Source organism: Pristiophorus japonicus, chromosome 9 (assembly GCF_044704955.1).
Source record: "Pristiophorus japonicus isolate sPriJap1 chromosome 9, sPriJap1.hap1, whole genome shotgun sequence".
Lineage (NCBI taxonomy): Eukaryota > Metazoa > Chordata > Chondrichthyes > Pristiophoridae > Pristiophorus > Pristiophorus japonicus.
In genome coordinates, this window is record NC_091985.1 from 213,494,960 (window position 1) to 213,516,425 (window position 21,466).

Sequence of the window (21,466 nt, forward strand, 5' to 3'; positions counted from 1 at the left end):
AGTTTGCAAGATTGTAATTGCCCAAAGAAGTAGAACAACCTCGTTATTTCTCAGAAATATATTATGTTCTTAACGTCCACCACCTCATTCTGTGCCCAGAGAAAATGCCAGCGTCTTATCTATCAAAGGAAGACTAAGAGCTGAAACATTCGAGCTACACCGACCACAAACAAACATCAGGTTAGCTACAATAGGTGCTTAACACACAATAAACCTCCCAGTATACTATCCCATTAAACACACATAGGGCAGGTACAACACGGGTTAGATACAAACTAAAGTTCCCTCTACACTGTCCATTCAAACACAGACATGGCAGGTACCGCACGGGTTGGATATAAAATAAAGCTCTCTCTACACTGATCCATTGAATATTTCCAGGGCAGATAGGGCACAGATCAGATACAGACCAGAATTCACACTGCAATATCCCATCAAACACTCGCATCAACTACCATCAGATTAGATACAGTAAAGATTCGATAAAGCATGCGTCAGATACAGAGTTAAGCTCCATCTACACTGTACCATCAAACACTCCCAGGGCAGGTACATCACGGGTTAACTAAAGAGAAAGGCTATCTCTGCACTGTACCATCAAACGTTCCTCGGTTTGGTACAATACGGTTTTGGTATGCAGTAAAGCTCCCTCTGCATTTTGTCCTCAAACACTCACGGGGCAGGTGCAGATCGGGACCATGAACAATGCTCCACCTGCGCAGTCCAAGAAAACATATAGACGCCAAACACTGGCAGATATTCATTGGTTAGATTCAGGTTAACAGAAGCGAGCCATACCGCCCAGATCTGCGAAATGTGGGCCAAGTCCTCTCCCATTATATCAGTGAGGCTTTCTCTTGGTATGTTGGAAATGATGAAACTTGTCAGCAGTGCGAGTGGTACCAAGTATGTCAAGGAGCTGAAGAACAGACGCTTGATCCAGGCTCTCCTGTTCTTAGATGTCTGTTCACTGAAATGAAAGTAAGAATCACTATCTTAAGTAACTGGTGGAAAACAGCTCCCAACAGTCCATCAAATCACTGAAATAGTGAAAACTTAGCACCGCATGACACCAGAAATCAACAACAGTGATCTGAAACTACAGCATTTCTTAATATATTAGTTTTGCTCTCAGTACAAAACATTCACCTCAAATAGCCTCCATGGCCGTAATTTTAAATTTAGGAGTGGTGTTCTTTGATTGTCTTCAATGGGTGATATACATTATCAGCCCCGTTCGATTTTCCTTGCCATTGGGAGGAATTCTGAGTTCATGTGATAGTGTAAAACGGATAATAGCGAATCGACAGCCGGTTTACATCTCTCTTGATTAACTTCAATGGAAAGGAAAATCTCGTGAGCTGTATCGCGAGCTGTCGAACCAATATAATCAAAGTTGAGCATTTTAGACTATTGCCCAAAGGAAAAATGGCTACCATTCTGATGCTCCCCTTTCTCCCAATGTGTGGTAGTCAATGCTTCCAAGTTTCTCGTCTACTCTCAATGCAGTTAGTTACCCCATTCAAACTCCCAGAATAAACCAAGCCATGCCTCTTTCCTTGTTGAATTGAAACATTCTGATCTTACTTGCAATGCCCGATCTAGTCTAAAATGTGCTCTCAACTTTGCTCACACACATTAATCCTATCTATTGTTTGATTGATAAATTCTCCCAATATTAGTAAGCTTTTATTCTTATATTATCGCTTTGAACTGGCTGTGGTTCTCCCCTCTATCACACAATTCTGGTGTTCTGTTTTGTACATCGAGAATTGTACCATGGCACCTCCAAGTCTGTAAAGCTGTCCATGTGAATCCTGTCTCATTGCATCGATTGTGATTTTACGATTTTCTAGGGCTGTAACTGAATCCTTCATTAATACTGCTAGTCCAGCAACTTTTACTGCCCCTTTCTCTTATGAAAACAGCAACAACGTGATTTTATAAAGCACCTTTAATATAGTCAAATGTCCCAAGGTTCTTCACAGGAGGGAAATCAGATACAAATTCACACTGAATCAAAGGAGGAGACATTGGGACGAGTGATAAAAAGCTTGGTCAAAGAGGTTTTAAGGTTTGTATTATAGGATGCAAAGAAGTGGAGAGGTTTGGGAGGGAATTCCAGAGTTTAGCGCCTAGGCAGCCGTAGACACCACTGCCAATGATGGGACGAAGGAAGTGGAGCATGCACAAAAGGGCAGTGTTGGAGGAATGCAGAATTTCCGGAGGGATGTGCAGCTGGAAAAGGTTACGGATAAGGATTAGCGAGGCTATGGAGTGATTGTAATAGGCGGATGAGAATTTTGAAATCGAAATTTTGCTGGATAAGGGTAAAATGTAGGTAAGTGCTCACAGGTGTGATGGGTGAATGCGAATTGGTGGAATTTAGGATAGCGCAGCAGAGTATGCCATTAACTCAAGATTATGGAGCGTGAAAGAAGGGATGCCAGCCAGGAGAGCATTGGAATAGCCAAGTCCACTCTGGTGGTAACAACAGCATGGATGAGGTTTCAGCAGCATATTGGCAGAGACAGGGATGAAACATGAGACCTGGGTGTCATGGTACATCAGTCATTGAAGGTTGGCATGCAGATACAGCAGGCGGTTAAGAAAGCAAATGGCATGTTGGCCTTCATAGCAACGGGATTTGAGTACAGGGGCAGGGAGGTGTTACTACAGTTGTACAGGGCCTTGGTGAGGCCACACCTGGTGTATTGTGTACAGTTTTGGTCTCCTAACTTGAGGAAGGACATTCTTGCTATTGAGGGAGTGCAGCGAAGGTTCACCAGACTGATTCCCAGGATGGCGGGACTAACATAACAAGAAAGACTGGATCAACTGGGCTTGTATTCACTGGAGTTCAGAAGAATGAGAGGGGATCTCATAGAAACGTTTAAAATTATGATGGGTTTAGACAGGTTAGATGCAGGAAGAATGTTCCCAATGTTGGGGAAATCCAGAACCAGGGGTAACAGTCTAAGGATAAGGGGTAAGCCATTTAGGAACGAGATGAGGAGAAACTTCTTCTCCCAGAGAGTGATGAACCTGTGGAATTCTCTACCACAGAAAGTTGTTGAGGCCAATTCACTAAATATATTCAAAAAGGAGTTAGATGTAGTCCTTATTACTAGGTGGATCAAGGGGTATGGCGAGAAAGCAAGAATGGGGTACTGAAGTTGCATGTTCAGCCATGAACTCATTGAATGACGGTGCAGGCTCGAAGGGCAGAATGGCATACTCCTGCACCTATTTTCTATGTTTCTATGTAATTTTGGCCTAAATATTGCCATTATACGCCTCCAATCCACAAAGCAATTCCGAAAATACCTCCTGGCATCCAGGCTGCAAAGAGTTGCCATCTCGGGCATGCAGGCGGATGGTAGCGTAAAGGCCCATGGGAAGCAGGCGTTTCGGAAGTATACCTGGGATCACATGGGCCCGGTCCTCCAATGGCAAAGGAGGATTCCATTGAAATAACTTAGAAAGGGCATCTCTAATGATATGCATGGAATCCCCAAATAATAATACAATTTACAGAATTTATACAATTATAAACGTACTGACTGCAGTATTAGTTCTAACTTCCTTCATTGCCCAAACCTCAATAACATTTACCTTTTTGATAATTAATTTTAAACATCTTAATTTGGGCCAATATTTGTATAACATTATTTACATTATATGTATATAATTCTGGATTTATAAATGGTTTATTTAAGCATTATACACTCCCTCAAGCTGATAAAAGCATGCCCTACACCTGCTTTTACCAGATATAAGAGTTGCATGGGCAATTGCTTGGCAGTTATTGGGCAAATAGCCCAAATCTGCACCAGCAACACTTATTTTTCAGGCGGTTCATAAGTGCATGCAGAAATTCAGAAGTTGCTGAGCCTTTCAAATAGATTATGATGGCGTACTCAGAGTATGCGGACACGGAGACTGCAATTTCAGTGATAATAATTTGGCAAGCCAGTCGAAATCTAAGGAATGTTCCCGTTACAGCTATGTCCTATTTATTCATAATTATTATAGCTTCTTATTTTGTTTTGTTCCAACTTTGTTTTGAATGCCTTGTGCATCCACATAAATATCGCTCAATCCTGACTCCAGTTTCTGTGTGATTCGCGCTTCAATACTCTTCCATGGATTTCAGGATCTCAGTTCACTTTGGATAAAATGGTTTATCTGATTTCTGTTCTTGCTCCTAATCCCCGATCGATTCTGCCTCGTGTGCCTTGATATATGAACAGTTCACAATAATCTTTGTCAACTACCCCATTAACATGAAAGTTTCGATGAGATCACGTAGAAGTTTGATATTTGCTGAAGAAATTAAGTCCCATTTTCCTATCGAAATATTCCTTATATGATAACAAGACCTTATATTTATATAGCGCCTTTAAAGTTGTAAAACATCTCAAGCAGCTTCACTGTAGCGTTATCAAACAAAATTTCACACTGAGAAACATAAGGAGATATTAGGGTAGGTCACCAATAGCTTGGTCTTAGAGTTAGGTTTTAAGGAGCATCTTAAATGAGGAAAGAGCGGTAGTGAGGTGACGAGACTTAGAGCGGGCATTCCAGAGCTTAGGCCCTCGGCAGCTGAAAGCACGGCCACCAATGGTGGAGTGATTTAAATCGGGGATACACAAGAGGCAAGAAAGGAATATAGAGCCCAGTCTCCTTGTCCTGATTCCTTCTTCAATTATAATTATTTTTCTGTTACCATTTCTGACAATGTTGTTTACTCCCATCCTTGTTTTCCCAGACTTACTGCACCTCTCGTGAACACAACACACACTAAAGCCTCACCTGCTCTCCTCGAGCTGACACCTGGTTGTGCGGATGATCAGCTCGCAGTCCTTCTCCAGCTGGTTCAGCGCGTTCTGAACTGTCCGGTTTATCGTCTTTTCTATTGTTGTGCACACCTCTTGGATCTGATTCACGCAACGTGTTGGCTACCAGTCCAAAGACACAAACAGACAGAGGAACTACCAACTAATAAATTAGAGGCATCTCCTTCTGAAGGACACATTGTGCATTCTATTATCCACGTCGATCATTAAACTGATCCTTCTGCGACCTCCTTACCTGCTGGTTGCCTTTACCTGAGAATTTGTGGCATTGATTCCTAAACTAACTCAATGGAGATAATTTTACCAGTCACACAACTGTACAGCTAGCTGAATAACTCTTGATGCTCCGATTGAACTGTGGCGAATCTGTATTCACTGCATGTCTCTGTAATCTGTCCAAAATTTCAGGATTCTTAATCCGAATGTCGAACATTTTTGTCATATATTTTATGCTCGCTACCCATACTCCTCCCAGGCGCGGAATAACTCATACAGCTGAACAGAATTTAATCTTTTCATCGTTTTAAAGCCTTCAATGATATTCCCACCGAACTAACATTTCTCTTACGAAATTCAGCTCAATTTATGGAGCTATCCCCAAAACAAAGGGCCCGAATAATGAGCATCGCTTTGATCACTCTGCACTATTCATTCTAAAGGGCCTCGATATCTCTCACCATCTGTGCCTTCCAAAATGGGCTGCAATATTCCGATAGAAACCATATCAAAGCTCGTTATAGTGTTCTTAGTATATATTGTACAATTGTACAAATACAACGTAAATCTCGGTTTATCGTATCAATGTCCTTGTAATACTGCTTGTGGATCGTCAATGATTTATTGGTTCTAACACCACGTTTCCTCCCTTCATATTAGCCTTTAACAAGTACCGGTACCTTGTGAGCACAATCTTGGAGTTTCCCGTATGGAAATGCATCACCCCACACTTATCCAAATTGAAGAATATCTGAGACGCTGGGACCTATTCCCTAAATCAGCCTTAATTCAACCTAATAGTAATTGCTCAACTATCGACAAAATGCAGCTGCTGTACATATGGTCTGCAGGATGAACTTCAGCAACTCTCTGAAGTTACTTCAACAAAACTTTTCACTCCTCTGCGAACTCGATCCTAAAAAAATAAGAGCCGCAAAGTACTGGGAGCACCAACATCTCCAAATCACCCTCCATGCTACATTTCACCCTCACGGGGACATATATCACCATTGCTTTACCGGATTGGGTCAATTTCGTGAAATTGTGCTCCTGACGCCAGAGCAGTGCCGTCACAAGGACTCAAAGAGAATGCCCACAATCATCTCAAGGCAACTTGGGAGGGGCAATAAAAGCTACTTATCCAGAACCACCCTTCTGTCGAGAACAAATTATATGCACAATCAAATGTGAGGACAGCACCTTCCAGGAGGTGATCACCCCACAGCTTAAAGGCGTGCAGGTAAAGGGGAAGTGGGTGATCACCAAACATAATAAGTGTGCTAGGCAGATAGCTCAGAAGTACCCCCGCGAGTCCATCTCGCTTTCAAACCAATATTGACTTCTGAGTATCGGTAAGGATGATAGTTTTTCTGGGGAGTGCAGCCAGAGCCAATTCCAAGGCATCACAGGTGGCTCAGCTGCACAGGGACGAGGGACGAAGAACAAAAGTGCCCTAGTGATAGGGGATTCCATAGTGAGAGAAACAGACAGGCGTTGCTGCATCCGTAGACATGACTCCCGAATGGTTTTGTGCCTCCCTGGTGCCAGGATCAAGGATGTCACAGAACGGATGCAGGGCATTCTGCGGAGCGGAGAGGGTAAACAGCTAGAGGTCTTGGTCCATATCGGGACCAACGACATAGGTAAAATAAGGAATGAGGTCCTACAGGAAGAATTCAGCGAGCTAGGAAGAAAATTAAAGGGTAGGACCTCAAGGGTAGTAATCTCCGGGTTACTACTGGTGCCACGTGCTAATGAGTATAAGAATAGGATAGAGAGGATAGAGTGGCTGGAAAATTAGTGTAGGAGGGAGGGCTTTAAATTCTTGAGGCATTGGAACCACTTCTGGGGGAGGTGGGACCTGTACAAACTGGACAGGTTGCACCTCAACAGCGGCGGGACCAATATCCTCACGAGGTGTTTTGCTAGTGCTGTTGGGGAGAGTTTAAATTAGCTTGGCAGGGGGATGGGAACCTGAGAACGAATTCAAAAGGGAAGGAAGTAAAGCAGGAGTTGGATAGCAAGAATCTAGAAAGTGAACCTGTAAGACAGAGCAGACATGGCTTAGTATGTAGTAAGCAAGGTGGTCTTCCTGTGCTAAATAGTATATACTTTAATGCAAGGAGTATAACGAATAAGTCGGATGAGCTAAGAGCACAGGTAGACACTTGGGAGTATAATATTATAGCCATTACAGAAACATTGCTGAAAGAGGGGCAGGTTTGGCAGATCAATATTCCTGGCTACAGGATTTTTAGACAAGATAGAGAGGGGGTAAAAATGGGGGCGGGGTTGCGTTACAGATTTAAAAAAATATTACAGCGGTGAGAAGGGATGATATGTTAGAGGCATCATCAAATGAGGCCATATGGGTCGAAATGAAAAATAAAAAAGGGGCGATCACACTGCTGGGCGTGTATTACCAAACAGTGGGAGGGAGATAGAGGAGCAAATATGTAGGTAAATTGCTGTGAAGTCCAAAAACCATAGGGTAGCAATAGTAGCGGATTTTAACTATCCAAATATTGTTTGGGACAAATTTAGTGTGAAGGGTATAGAGGGTGCGTAATTCTTGAAATGCATTCAAGATAACTTTTTTAGTCAGTATGTAGCAAGCCCAACACGAGAGGGGGCGATCTTGGATTTAAGTTTGGGGATTGAAGCTGGGAAGGTTGAAAGGGTATTAGTGGGAGTGCACTTGGGTCTCAGTGACCATAATTCAGTCAGATTCAAATTGGTTATGGATAAGGACAAAACTCGGCCTGGAATAAAACTTCCGATTTGGGGAAAGGCTAATTTTGCTAAGTTAAGGAGTGATTTCGCCATGGTGGACTGGAAACAGAAACTTGTGGGTAAATCAATGTCGGAACAGAGGGAGGCATTTAAGGAGGAGATCCGGAAGGCTCAGGCCAAACATGTGCCCTTAAAGAAAAAGGCTGGAAAAAATAATTCTAGAGCCCCCTAGATGTCTACAGACCTTCAGGGGAAGATTAAGAAAAAAAGGGACGTTTATGTCATATATCAATGGCTAAATACTAAGGCAACTTTAGAGGAATATAGAAAGTTAAGAGGCAAAATTAAAAAGGATATTAGGAATGCTAAGAGAGAGCACAAGGAATTCTTGGCCATTAAAATTAAGGAAATCCCTAAGATGTTCTATAAATATATTAAGAGTAAGAGGGTAACGAAAGAAAAGGTAGGGCCTATTAGAGATCATGAGGGGAATCATTTTGTGGAGGATGTTGGGAGGGTTCTAAACGAATACTTTGCATATTTTTTCACAAAGGAAAGGGGCAATGCAGATACTGCTATCGAGGAGGAGTGTGATATTCTGGATGGAATAAATATATAGAGAGAGGAATTATTAAGGAGTTTAGCAGCTTTGAAATTAGATAAGTCCCCAGGCCCGGATGAAAGGCATCTCAGGCTGTTGAGTGAAGTAAAAGAGGAAATAGCAGAGGCCTTGACCATCATTTTCCAATCCTCTTTGGATCTGGGCATGGTGCCGGAGGATTGGAGGACTGCTAATGTAGTACGCTTGTTCAAAAAGGGAGAAAGAGATAGACCGAGTAATTACAGGCCTGTCAGCCTAACCTCAGTGGTGGGAAAATTATTGGAAAATTCCTGAAAGACAGGATAAATCTGCATTTGGAAAGGCAAGGATTAATTAGGGACAGTCAGCACAGATTTGTTAAGGGAAGATCGTGTCTGACTAAGCCTATTGAATATTTTGAGGAGGTAACCAAGTGGGTCAATGAGGGTAGTGCATACGTTGTAGTATATATGGACTTTAGCAAAGCTTTTGATAAGGTCCCACATGGTAGACTGATCATGAAGGTTAAAGCCCATGGGATACAGGGCAAAGTGTCACGTTGGATACAAAATTGGCTTAGAGGTAGGAAGCAAAGGATAATGATTGATAGATGTTTTTGTGACTGGAAGGATGTTTCCAGTTGGGTTCTGCATGGCTCAGTATTGGGACCCTTGCTTTTTGTGGTATATATCAACGGTTTAGATTTGAATATAGCGAGTATGATTATAAAGTTTGCAGCCAAAACTAAAATTGGCTGTGTGATTGATAATGAAGAGGAAAGTCATGGGCTGCAGGACGATATCAATCTACTGGCCAGGTGGGCAGAGCAGTGGCAAATGGAATTTAATTCAGAGAAGTGTGAGGTGATGCACTTTTGGATGGCTAATAAGGAAAGGGTATACACATTAAGCGGTAGGCCATTTAATAGTGTAGATGAACAAAGGGGCCTTGGAGTGCTTGTCCACAGTCCCTGAAAGTAGCAGGCCAGGTGGGTAAGGTGGTTAAGATGGCATATGGAATGCTTGCCTTTATTGGCCGAGTCATAGAATATAAGTTCAGTGAAGTTATGCTTAAATTGTATAATGCTTTGGTTAGGCCATAGCTGGAGTGTTGCATGCAGTTCTGGTCGCCGTACTATCAGAAGGACGTGATTGCATTAGAGAAGATTTACTAGGATGCTGCCTGGAATGGCGAATCTTCATTAAGAGGACAGATTGCATCGGCTGGGTTTGTTCTCATTGGAACAGAGGAGGTTGAGTGGAGATCTCATTGAGGTGTAGAAAATATTGAGGGCCTGGACATACTGGATTATAAGGGTCTATTTCCAATGGTGGATGGGTCTATTCCGAGGGGGCATGGTTTTAAGGTGGTTGGTGGAAGTTTTAAAGGGGATTTGAGGGGGGTGGGGCTTCTTTACACAGAGGGTTGTGGGGATTTGGAACTCGCTGCCTAGAAGAGTGGTGGATACAGAAACCCTCACCACTTTTAAGAGATGGTTGGATTGGCACTTAAAGTGCTGTAACCTGCAAGATTACAGACCTAGAGCTGGTAATTGCGATTAGACTGGATGACCTTTTGTTGGACAGAGCAGGTATAATGGTAAGTACTGCAGGGAATAGAATACGGCCAGGGTGATCTCCTCGACTAGTTTCGATCGCCTGCATGGGTTGGAGAGGAATTTTCCCAGATTTTTTCTCCCTAAATTGGCCTGGGTTTTTATCTGTTTTTTTGTCTCTCCCAGGAGATCACATGACTCAGGTTGGGGTGGAGTGTAATATGTTTTGGTATAGGGGGTGTCACAGTTGTGGTGAGGCGGATTGGTTGAGCTGGTGCTCTTTGACTTTCCATCATTGTTGATGGGTTTATATGTAACCTTTATGGCTGCGGACCAAGGGCCATGTGGCTCTTTGTCGGCTGGCGCGGACATGATGGTGCAGAATGGCCTCCTTCTGCGCTGTAAATTTCTATGGTTTTTTGTTTCTATGTTTCTAAATTACTTATGAAGTTGGTTAACAGCAGTCACCCAACACACTGCACTGCAGGACTGAAACTGTGATCTGGCTTCAGGTGGATCTACCCAATTGATGAATTCGCTCTGCCTACGCGGTTGATACCAGTTCCTTATCCAACATGCACATTGGAAACCACACGTGCAGGCTTAATAGAGCGTTATTTCTGTACATTTCTCATTTAAATTGAGGAAACCATGGCCTTACCTTGTTGGGATCTGGGATGTAGATGGTTGGCATATCAAAGCCACATTTGTTGAGCCCGGGTCTCTTGCACAGCTCTTGCACTATCTGCATCATCACTCTCTGAGAAAGAACACAGACATATTCCACTGTAAATCTGAGCACATGTCCGGACTTGAGCAAACTACATCCCATCAGAAGAAAATAAATCCTATTATTATAGAGCTTTGAAAATCCTCAGAATGTCCAAAAGCACTTCACAATTCATCAACTGCAGCAGTACAGTCACTGTGATTGTCAGGCAAACGCGGCAGCAAATTTGTGCAAGGCAACCTCCTGCAAACAGTATTGAGATAAGTGCCCAGTTAAGCTGTATTATAGTGACGTTCATTAAGGAATGAATATTTGCCAACATCTCTACCTTCTTCAAATAGTGCCAGCGGATTTCTTACGTTCACCTGAGCGGCCAGACAAGGTTTCAGTTTAACTTCTGAACCAAAAGTCGGGACCTCCCACCATGCAGTTTTCACCCACATTACAACAGTGACTTCACTCCAAAAGTACTTCATTGGCTGTAAAGCGCTTTGAGGCGTCCGTCGGTCGTGACAGGCGCTATAGAGATACAAGTCTTTCTTTTAATCTGATCCCAGAACTCTGTACTATGCGTGTTAGTCATGTCACTCCACCAATGCTGCTGATGCCATACATCTAGTTCCAGTGCACAGTTAAGTTGATGCACAGTTCGCAACATGGGTTGAAAAGCCTCTCAAAACATTACACCATGTATATTAGGATTTGAAAGTTGCTCGACTATCATGCAAACCATTCTTATACTGGATTCAAATCACGTTGTCAGCTATTGCAACAGACAGCTATTGGCAAGTGTTAATCCTTTTATTTTTTACGGCCTGTTCAAAACCTTATGCCTGATGCATTACCTGTCTACGAAACCTAATTTCTGTTGTCACTTTTCCCGTGTATTTTTTTTTCCTCTTCTCAATTCCTTTGTCCAAGTTAATACTGGAAACCCCATAACCACCTGTAGTCCTGGTGGTTACATCACCCACCACTGGTGGTGATGAAACATCTCAGATTCATGTCTTCCCGCCCCTGAGTTTCTCCAGCAGAGAAAGACCAAGAAGCTTCAAAACAATCAATTTCCAAATTGTAGTAAGACTTGCCACTTAATTATAAGTAACAATATCAAATCAATGAAATATACCCAAATCATCATCATCATCATAGGCAGTCCCTCCAAATGAGGATGACTTGCTTCCACGCCGAAAATGGACGAGTTCACAGGTGTTTCAATGAAGGACCAAATATTCTGGATCCCGAACTACATCTTGAAGGGTGCCTGTGCGTGGATTGTTTTAATGTGTGGTGGCTGTTGCACCCCAGCCACCACACGGACTTGACAGAGCTAGGGCTTGGTCCAGTGGCAATGATTAACCAGGACAACTGGAGACCAGCTCTATAAGGACAATATGTATGACTTTAAAATAGGGAACCAGTCGCCTCTACACAATTAATGAGTTGATTTTAATAGCATAATTTTCTCATTCAAAAGGAACACCTTAATTTATGTGTGCCAGGATAGAATCAAGGTGCTGTGTATACAGAGTCTCACTGTATGCATGGATTTCACCACATCTGCCTTTTATTAATTGGTCGCAATTTTCACTGAGCACCATGATCACATCACCAAAGTTGGAAATCCATTCACGAAGTAGCTTCCCAGCTGCAACAAACACGAACTCTGTCTGTACCTGTCTGTCACTCTCATGACCAGCTTCATCGGCTTTGCTCAGGTAGAACTTCAGTTTATCGCCGTGTTTTTCGTTCAGGATTTCTACCACATTCAGGGTTCGTTTACACAGGGCCTGGCCCATCGGGTCAAAGAAGACAAAGATCAGATCTGCCTGCTCACCTGAAGACAGAAAGCGAGTCGATAATTACATTGAAAGGGTGGAAAATGCATTGAAAGGTGTCGGATTGAAGCGTATGATGGTACAAACCTTTGCTCACAAGTTCTGCTGTTTTAAGTACGCTTAGCCAGGGTACACTGAATGCTGCAACTTTCCTGAATGGGCCCTGGGTCAACGATTGACTCCCGTAGTTGATCTCTGACCATTGACTCCAACCAGGTGCAGGGAAGGTGAGGGTACTGAATGCGCTGTAGCAATGAAAAGCCAGACAATGCAGTGTCTTGGCTGAAATGTATAGAGTCGTTACCCACACCAGGTACCAGAGGCCATCCCATGCCTGTGAATCAGAACCCGGCAAGAGTAATGCTCCAGAATGGAGAAAGCATTAAAAAAGGGAAACAAAGATGGCTCCCTTCATGAAGTGGGTGGTAATGAAGTGGCTGTGGTACTGGACCTAGAAACCAGAGATTTTTTAATTGAAATATCAGCATGGTAAGTTGTGAAACTGAATGAAATTGGTAGCAGAGAAATTATCATGAAAGCTGCTGGATTATTGTCGCAAACATTGACTACCTTCCCTTCAGAGAAGGGAACCTGCTATGCCTACCCGGCCTGGACTGAATGGGATTCCATTCCCATACTACGCGGTAAGACAGGTTCTGCTGTACTCCAGGACACCCTGTGTCACCAACCATCGCACTAATTAATTAGAAGATGAGAGGCAGACTGTCACTGGTGGGCTGTATTTTTCCTACTTCGTTTCAGAACCTTGCAGGCTCACCACCGGGTGAGCAATCAGCAGGCCGCTATCGGTGATTGTTATTAGTTCTACGCTACTAGGTGTGGATTCTTCAGTGGATGGGTAGTACGGCCACCGAGTCTGCTCACAAAGAAGGCAAACTGAAATTCTACCGCATGGATCTTCAAACCTGAAATCATGAAATGTGATACTGCCAACACACGCTTACCAAGCTCGTTTAAAACTCCATCCTCAGTCTTCCACATCCGGCCACACTGAGTGTTGGTCGCCCATCACTCCCATATTCACTGACCTATCTTGTGATCTAATTCTCTAGATCCGGTAAATTTAAAATCCTCATGCCAGCCCATAGTTTTCTCTGCAGCTTTTAGCTCACCCTACTTCTGGAAGCTCCTCCAGACTTAAGTTCACCTCCATACACTTCACTTATCCTTGCATCCCTTCCCATACATTTCATTTACCCTTCCATACCCTTTATCACTCCCCATACATTTCAGTCACCCTTCCATACCCTTCATCCCTTCCCATACATTTCAGTTACCCTTCCATACCCTTCATCCATTCCCATACATTGCATTCGCCCTTTCATACCCTTCACCTCCGCCCATAAACTACACTTGCCCTTCCATACACTTAAATTTACTTTCCATGCCATTCACACCCTACAATATTATTCACTTCACCTTCGGTACACTTCAAATCCTTCCATAATATTCACGTCCCATTCCCTACCCTTCACACCTTCCCAGAGATTTGATTTACCCAACCATAACTTCACCCCTTCCCATACATTTCACTTAGCCTTCCATACACTTCACCTCTGCCCATACCCTTCACTTCCCATTCCATATTCTTCCAACCCTCACTTACTCATCACCTACTCTTCCCTACCATACAGTCCCTCCCATAACTCACGTTTCCCGATCCATACACTTCACTTCCCCCTCTATACACTTCAGCCCTCCCATATCTTTCACTTCTCTCCCATCCCTTTATCACCCTCCCCCATACATTCGGGTCTCTGATTCTACCTATTCATTCCCCTTCCTCACACCTATCATAAATTTCTAACGCACTCGCGCGGAAAACCTCCTTCAACCTCTCACCACACTTCAACTTCAATTAATATATTTAATCTAGTTTGATTTCTTACCCAGCCAGGTAAGCGCTTTATCAACGTCAAACTCATAGATCATGTCTCCATCCACAAGCCCTGGTGTATCGATAAAGGTCACCAGGTTAAACTTCTTCTGTTTGGATGTGCTGATCTCGGTGGCCAGGTAGTCTGCCACACCTGTGGGAGCACAGAACAAGCAGTGGCAGAAGCAGATGTTGCTCCAGAATTCCAGGTTCAGCTGCGGGAATTGGACTTTACATTTCATATCCATGCATTTGTAATTCCCAAATATATTGTATTATAATATCCTGCATGGTATTTCTGAGATATATCATATAAATACATGTGAAACAAAAAATCTTATGTCTGTTCACATTCCTGTCTGCAACTTTTTTCACGAAATCAGTTTTTTGTCAAACCTTCCCATCAACATTTACCACATTATAAATTCTTGTGTCCATTTTATAAGATAAACTGAAAGAAGACATTACGTTGTAATTGTAGCCTTCTCTCAATAGTGGTGCTGTGATACCTTAGTTGTCTATCTCCCTGCTCATCAACCTTTATGCACAGAACTTCATATACTCAATCGAACTCTTCTTCTCTGCCTCTTAATTTGTTCTATGTTTGATTCTATGTGCTAGTATTCCCTTTGTTTACTCCCAATGTAGTTAATAATCCCCCTAATGCAAAACTCTGCTGCTCGGATCTTAACTTGCAGCAAATCCCGTTCACCCATCAACCCTGTTGTTTGTAACCGACTCTCCCGCCCACTCTGGCAATGCCTCGATATTAAAATTAAAATCGATGTGTTCAATAAATCCCTCGTGGCCTCGACCTTCCCTATCTCTGTAACCTCCTCTAGCCCGACAACCCTCCAATATCACTGAGCTCCATCAATTCTAGCCACTTACGCATCTCAATTCCCTACTATTAGTGGCCTTACGTTCAGCTGCCTGGGCCCTAAGATAAGCAATTCCCTCTGCAAACCACTCCACCTCTCTACCTCCATCTCCTACTTTAAGTCGCTCCTTAAAAACTACCTCTTGCATAAAGCTTTTGGTCATCTGCCCTATTATCTTTAATGCGGGCTTGATATCAAATTGTGTCTGAGCACGATCTTGTTTAGTTTCCTATTCTCCTCCATATTGCACATTTAGATACAATTCTACCTGTTATTTCCCAGTTAGTCCCCATTCCGCCGTTTATTACACATTTAGTTTCTATCCCGCTGCATATGCCCCACTGAGTTTATATTCTCCATGTGCATTGCCCATGTATTTATATACGCCATTTTATTACATTTTAGTGTCTATTCTCCTGTTTGTTTTAATTTAGTTTCTATTTCTTTGTTATTTCCCAGTTAGTTTCTTTTACCCTGATTATTCTCCAGTTAATTTCCCGTTTAGTTTATATTACCCGTGATTCTTCACCACTTAGTTTTTATTCCTCTGATTATTCCTCATTTGGTCTCTCTACCCTCTGTTCATCTCCAATTTAACAATCACTCAGTACTGCAGTGAAATGTCATACAACCTATGTGCTTGACTGTTGGAGTATTTTAATTCACTATCATCTGCCTCAGAGGTGAGAATGGTACCATGGAGTTCCGGCTGACACGAACTACCATTTAATTCAAACTTAGCCCTTTGATGCGTGCTCTCAGAATTTTCTGCCTTTGATTATTTCCGACATAAAACCTACTGCAATAAAGGGTAAATCACCCCATGTAGAGCGGAAATAGATGCACCAGGACAATAAGCAAATAGCATCGTAGAATTAAACAATGCAAAAGGAGGACATTCGGCTCATTGTCCCTGCGCTGGTTCTCTGAAAGAGCAATTCCCTTTGTGGCATTTCCCTCTCCTTTCCCCATTCACATATTTTCCTTTGTCAAATATGTATTATCTTCCCTTTCAAAACGATTGTGAACCTGTGCCTGCCATTGTTTGTGATAGGTCAGTATATATCCTCACAACCAACTGCATAACACATCTCCTAACCTCTCCACTCTTTTGGTGATGATTGTAAACTTACTAATTATCGATTATTACCAATGCAAATAGTTTTTTTTCTCGACTCTGCTGCACACAATCCCTCAGAATGCCGAACCGCTATCAAATCGACCAATAACTGTCTTTGTTCTACGAGCGGATAATATATCACTTCTCTCTTTCTTTCTCTCTCTCTCTTTCTCTCTCTCTCACTCGCTCTCTCTGTCATCCTCTCTCTCTCTCTATCTCTATCTTTCTCCCTCTCTTATATCTTCCTCACTCGCAAAAGACCAACATAAATATTTCTCAGGTGAGCACAATTCAATCACCTGTCCATCAACCTACAATTTCAAGTATGAGGCATCCCACACGAAATGTCTATCATGTTCCCAGAATGCATTCTATACTTCACTTCCAATAGAATACGTGCTCACTAATGCTACGTTGCTAAAACCTGCGAGTACTAATTTCAATATTTAGGAACCGTCGATTAATCTGGGGTCACACCCTGCCTGTGACAGGCTCACAGTTCAATTGTTGAAACATCACAAAATTGAGGGGCAAAGACAGTCAGCGTTTCCCCTCCTATTGTCTGAAATGCTGTTAGTAACTGTGACTTTACCTTCCATCAGTTGCAGAGCTTGGAATTGCGGGTAGAGGTGGAGCGTAGCATTTCCCTGTGAAATTAAAAACACTGATTAGAGGTTATCATCATCATCATAGGCAGTCCTTCGGAATCGAGGAAGACTTGCTTCTACTCCTAAAGTGAGTTCTTTGGTGGCTAAACAGTCCAACACGAGAGCCACAGACCCTGTCACAGGTGGGGGATGTGGGGATGGCACTGATTTACCACATGCTCCTTCCACTGCCTGCGCCTGACCTCTTCACACTCGCAGCATTGAGATTTGGAGAGCTCAACGCCCCTCCGATGCACTTTCTCCACCTAGGGCCGTCTTCAGCCAGGGTCTCCCAGGTGTCAGTGCTGATGTCGCACTTCACCAGGGAGGCTTTGAGGGTGTCCTTGTAACGTTTCTGCTGCTCACCTTTGGCTCGTTTGCCATGAAGGAGCTCCACAAAAAGCAATTGCTTAGGGAGTCTTGTGCCTGGCATGCGAACTAAATAGCCTGCCCAGAGAAGCTGATCGAGTGTAGTTAATGCTTCAATGCTGGGGATATTAGCCTTGGCGAGGACTTTGATGTTGGTGCATCTGTCCTCCCAGGGGATTTGCAGGACCTTGCGGAGACATCGTTGGTGATATATCTCCAACGACTTGATGTGCCTTCTGTACATCATCCATGCCTCTGACCCATACAGGAGGGTGGGTATTACTACAGCCCTGTCGACCATAAGCTTGGTGGTAGGTTTGAGGGCCTGGTCTTCGAACGCTCTTTTCCTCAACCGGCCGAAGGCTGCACTGGCACACTGAAGGAGATGTTGAATCTCTGCATCAATGTTTGCTTTTGTTGACAATAGGCTCCCGAGGTATGGTAAGTGGCCCTCGTAGTTCAGGGCCACGCCGTGAATCTTCATGATTGGGCGGCAGTGTTGTGCGGCGAGGACAGGCTAGTGGAGGACCTTTGTCTTATGACTGTCAAGCATAAGGCCCATGCTTTCATATGCCTCGGTGAATACATTGACTATATCCAGGATTAGAAGTAATACATGCTCGATCCCCGTAACTTGTTTAAAATGTTCCTTGTTGGAGTTCATTCTAGGCGAGTATTTTCCAGTGTAATACCGAAACATACAAGTGACGGCACAATCTCTATCACTGGTCTGTGCTACGTTTGCTCATCGCAGCCAGTGATTATAGTAGAATAATCACACCCTTTGGGCTAGACAGGTAGAAACTACCCACGGTTCCTATCCAAGCAACTATACTGTAAAATCCACTTCAGTGTAGGTGGCTGGGGCACAACAACCAATTATACGCACCGTATTGATTTCCAAAGGATTTTCAGGGCTTCGGGGAGGGTGGCTGTGGCGATGTCAGAGCCCTCATACAGAGGCGCTGGAGGCTTTATCCTTAATCTAGTGTTTGCTGAGTGTCCCATTGAGATATACCGACAGTGATGACGTGTTTATTGACATTCCTTCTCAGACAGTTAATGAGAGACACAGAATGAGCCAGATTCATGGGATTACTTACTGTGAGAGATTCCCTTTTCTTTCCACTGGTGACGAAAGTAAATCCTTGTGTTTCTGTTGCAACTCCGGTTTTCTGTATATTTTCTTCAACATACCTACAAGACACAATGATTAGTGATGATTAGAGGTACAAATATTAGAAGTTTTGTCCAACTTGGTGCTGCCAGAAACTCCTGGCAGAGAGCCAGCAGACATCCAGGATCTGAGTGGACAGGTCAAGAGACATACAATTATGTAAAAACAGAGAAATGTGTCGAAAAATATTCATAGAAATGAGCAGGAATGTGAACAGCGGAAAGCTGAAGGCATTATACATATTGCCCCACAATATCATATCAAGTGCTTGAATCTTCCTTTGTCTCTATGTTTAATGCAGTAATTTTCTATCATCTCTGCACACTTCCTTTCTGTAAGGGTCCACTTCCTGCTGTCATGTTAATCATACTTTCAGAACAACCTTTCCTGTCACGTGTCCCATTACATCTGCCGTGCGCACCTGCTAGTTGTGGTGCTTTGCCACAGGAGCTGCCAGTACTGGAGAGAAACACTGTTCACTCCGATCATGCCTGCTTCCCAAATTACCGTAGATACTGCAATTTACCTTCAAGACTAACATTACAAGTATTAGATAAAAATAAGGATAGAATATATTGTTCTAAAATGAAAAATGTACTATACATGTGCACCATGCTGCAGCTATTCATAGAATCACTGAATCAGAATGATTACAGCACAGAAAGAGACCATTCGGTGCAAGAGCACTACACCTAGTCCCATTCCACTGCTGTTTCCCCGTAGGCCTGCGTTTTTTCCCTTCAGGTACTTATCCAGTTCCCTTTTGAAAGCCATGATTAAGTCTGCCTCCTCCACGTTTTCAGGCAAAGCATTCCAGATCCTAATGATTTGCTGCTTTAAAAACTTTTTTCCACATGTCGCCTTTGGTTCTTTTGCCAATAATTTTAAATCTATGTCCTCTGGTTCTCGACCCTTTCACCAATGTTAACAGTTTCTCTCTATCTACTCTGCCAAGGGCCCTCATGAAGTTGAATACCTCTAGCAAATCACCTCTCAACCTTCTCCAGTTTATTCAGGTAACTGAAGTCCCTCATCCATGGAACTATTATTGCACATCTTTTCTGCACCCTCCCCAATGCCTTCCAATCCTTCCTAAAGTGTAGTGCCCATAATTGCATACAATGCTCCAGTTGAGGCCCGACCAGTGTTTTATAAATGCTCATCATAATGCCCTAGCTTTTTTTCTCTATGTCTCTACTTATGAAGCCCAGGACCCCGTCTGCTTTTTTAACCGCTTTCTCAACCTGCCCTGCTATCTTCAACAATTTGTGCAGATATATCCCAGGTCTCTATATTCATTCAGCCCCTTTAGAATGTTATCCTTTAGTTTATATTGCCTTCCCTCATTCTTCCTTCCAAAGTGTATCACTTTGCACTTTTCTGCGTTAAATTTCATCTGCCATGTGTCCGTCCATTCTACCAACCTGTCAATGTCCTCTTGAAGTCTATCACCATCCTCTTCACAGTTCACTATACTACCAAGCATCTGAAAATTTCAAAATTGTGTCCTGTACACCCAAGTCCAAATCATTAATATATATCTTGAAAAGCAGTGGTGCTTGTACCAACCATTGGTAACACCACTGTACACCTTCCTCCAATCCAAAAAAACAACCGTTGACGACAACAGTCTGATCCCTGTCACACAGCCAATTTCGCATCCATGCAGACACTATTCATTTTATTCCATGGGCTTCAGCTCTGCTGGCAAGCCTATTATGTGGCACTTCATCTAAAGCCTTTTGGAATTCCACATACACCAGATCAACCCCATCGCCATCATCGACACTCTCTCTTAACTTATCAAAAAAATTAATCACATTAGTTCAACACAATTTGCCTTTGACAAATCAATGCTGGCTTTCTTTAATTAATCCACACTTGTCCAAGTGACTGTTTGTTTTGTCCTGCAATATCGTTTCTCAAAGCTTCTCCACTACCGTGGTTAAACTGACTGGTCTGTAGTTGCTGGGTTTATCCTTACACACTTTTTTGAATAAGATCGTAAAATTTGCAATTCTCCAGTCCTCTGGTCTCTAAGGAGGATTGGAAGATTATCGCCAATACCTCCGCTATTTCCACCCTTACCCCCTCAGCATCCTAAGATGCATTCCGTCCGGTACTGGTGGCTTATCCACTTTAAGTACAGCCAGCCTTTCTTGTACATCCTCGTTATCATTTGTTATCGCTTCCAGTATCTCAACTATCACACATTTCACTCTGACTTTCGCAGTAACTTTGTCCTTGGTAAAGACCGATGCAAGGTAGTCATTTAGGACCTTAGCCGTTCCCTCTGTCGTAGGTTTAATTTTTGGTCCCAAATTGGCCCCAATCCTCCTCTTACTATCCGTTTATTATTTATATACCTATAGAAGACTTTTTGTTCCCTTTTATGTCAGCTGTCAATCTATCTCATACTCTCTCTTTGCCCCTTTTATTTCCTTATTTACTTCCTCTCTGAACTTTTTATGTTCCGCTTGGTTTCCACTTGTATTCTCAACATGAAATCTATCACGCCCCCCCTTTTCAGAATGGCAGGCAGTGATGTGGGGTACCACAAGGTTCAGTGCTGGGACCCCAGCTATTTATAATATACATTCATGATTTAGATGAAGGAATTGCATGTAATATCTCCAAATTTTGCAGATGACATTAAGCTGGGTGGCATTATGAGCTGTGAGGAGGATGCTAAGTGGCTGCAGGGTGACTTGGCCAGGTTAGGTGAATGGGCAAAAGCATGGCAGATGCAGTTTAATGTAGATAAATGTGAGGTTTTATCCACTTTGGTAGATAAAACTGCAAGGCAGGTTATTATCTGAATGGTGACAGATTAGGAAGAGTGGAGCTGCAACGAGACCTGGGTG

General features: G+C 43.0%; 1 protein-coding gene and 1 pseudogene across 7 annotated transcripts in view; both read right to left on the bottom strand.

Annotated features, from left to right (window-relative positions):
- LOC139274114 (zinc finger protein 585A-like) overlaps positions 1-21,466 on the bottom strand; it is a 452,513-nt pseudogene that overhangs the window by 127,973 nt on the left and 303,074 nt on the right.
- LOC139273619 (uncharacterized) overlaps positions 1-21,466 on the bottom strand; it is a 41,246-nt gene that overhangs the window by 6,940 nt on the left and 12,840 nt on the right. For 6 of the 7 annotated variants that reach the window (XR_011595253.1, XM_070890576.1, XM_070890578.1 and 3 more), the window contains 7 exons: positions 18,529-18,622; positions 17,002-17,056; positions 14,422-14,562; positions 12,350-12,510; positions 10,605-10,703; positions 4,816-4,961; positions 799-970 (listed from right to left, as the gene is read on the bottom strand). Coding sequence is in view for 6 of the 7 variants with exons in the window: in XM_070890576.1 (XP_070746677.1) it covers positions 799-970; positions 4,816-4,961; positions 10,605-10,703; positions 12,350-12,510; positions 14,422-14,562; positions 17,002-17,056; positions 18,529-18,622 (868 nt within the window). In the remaining variant the exon portion in view is untranslated. The remainder of the gene's footprint in view (positions 1-798; positions 971-4,815; positions 4,962-10,604; positions 10,704-12,349; positions 12,511-14,421; positions 14,563-17,001; positions 17,057-18,528; positions 18,623-21,466) is intronic. The other variant, XM_070890579.1, reaches the window with a different exon arrangement.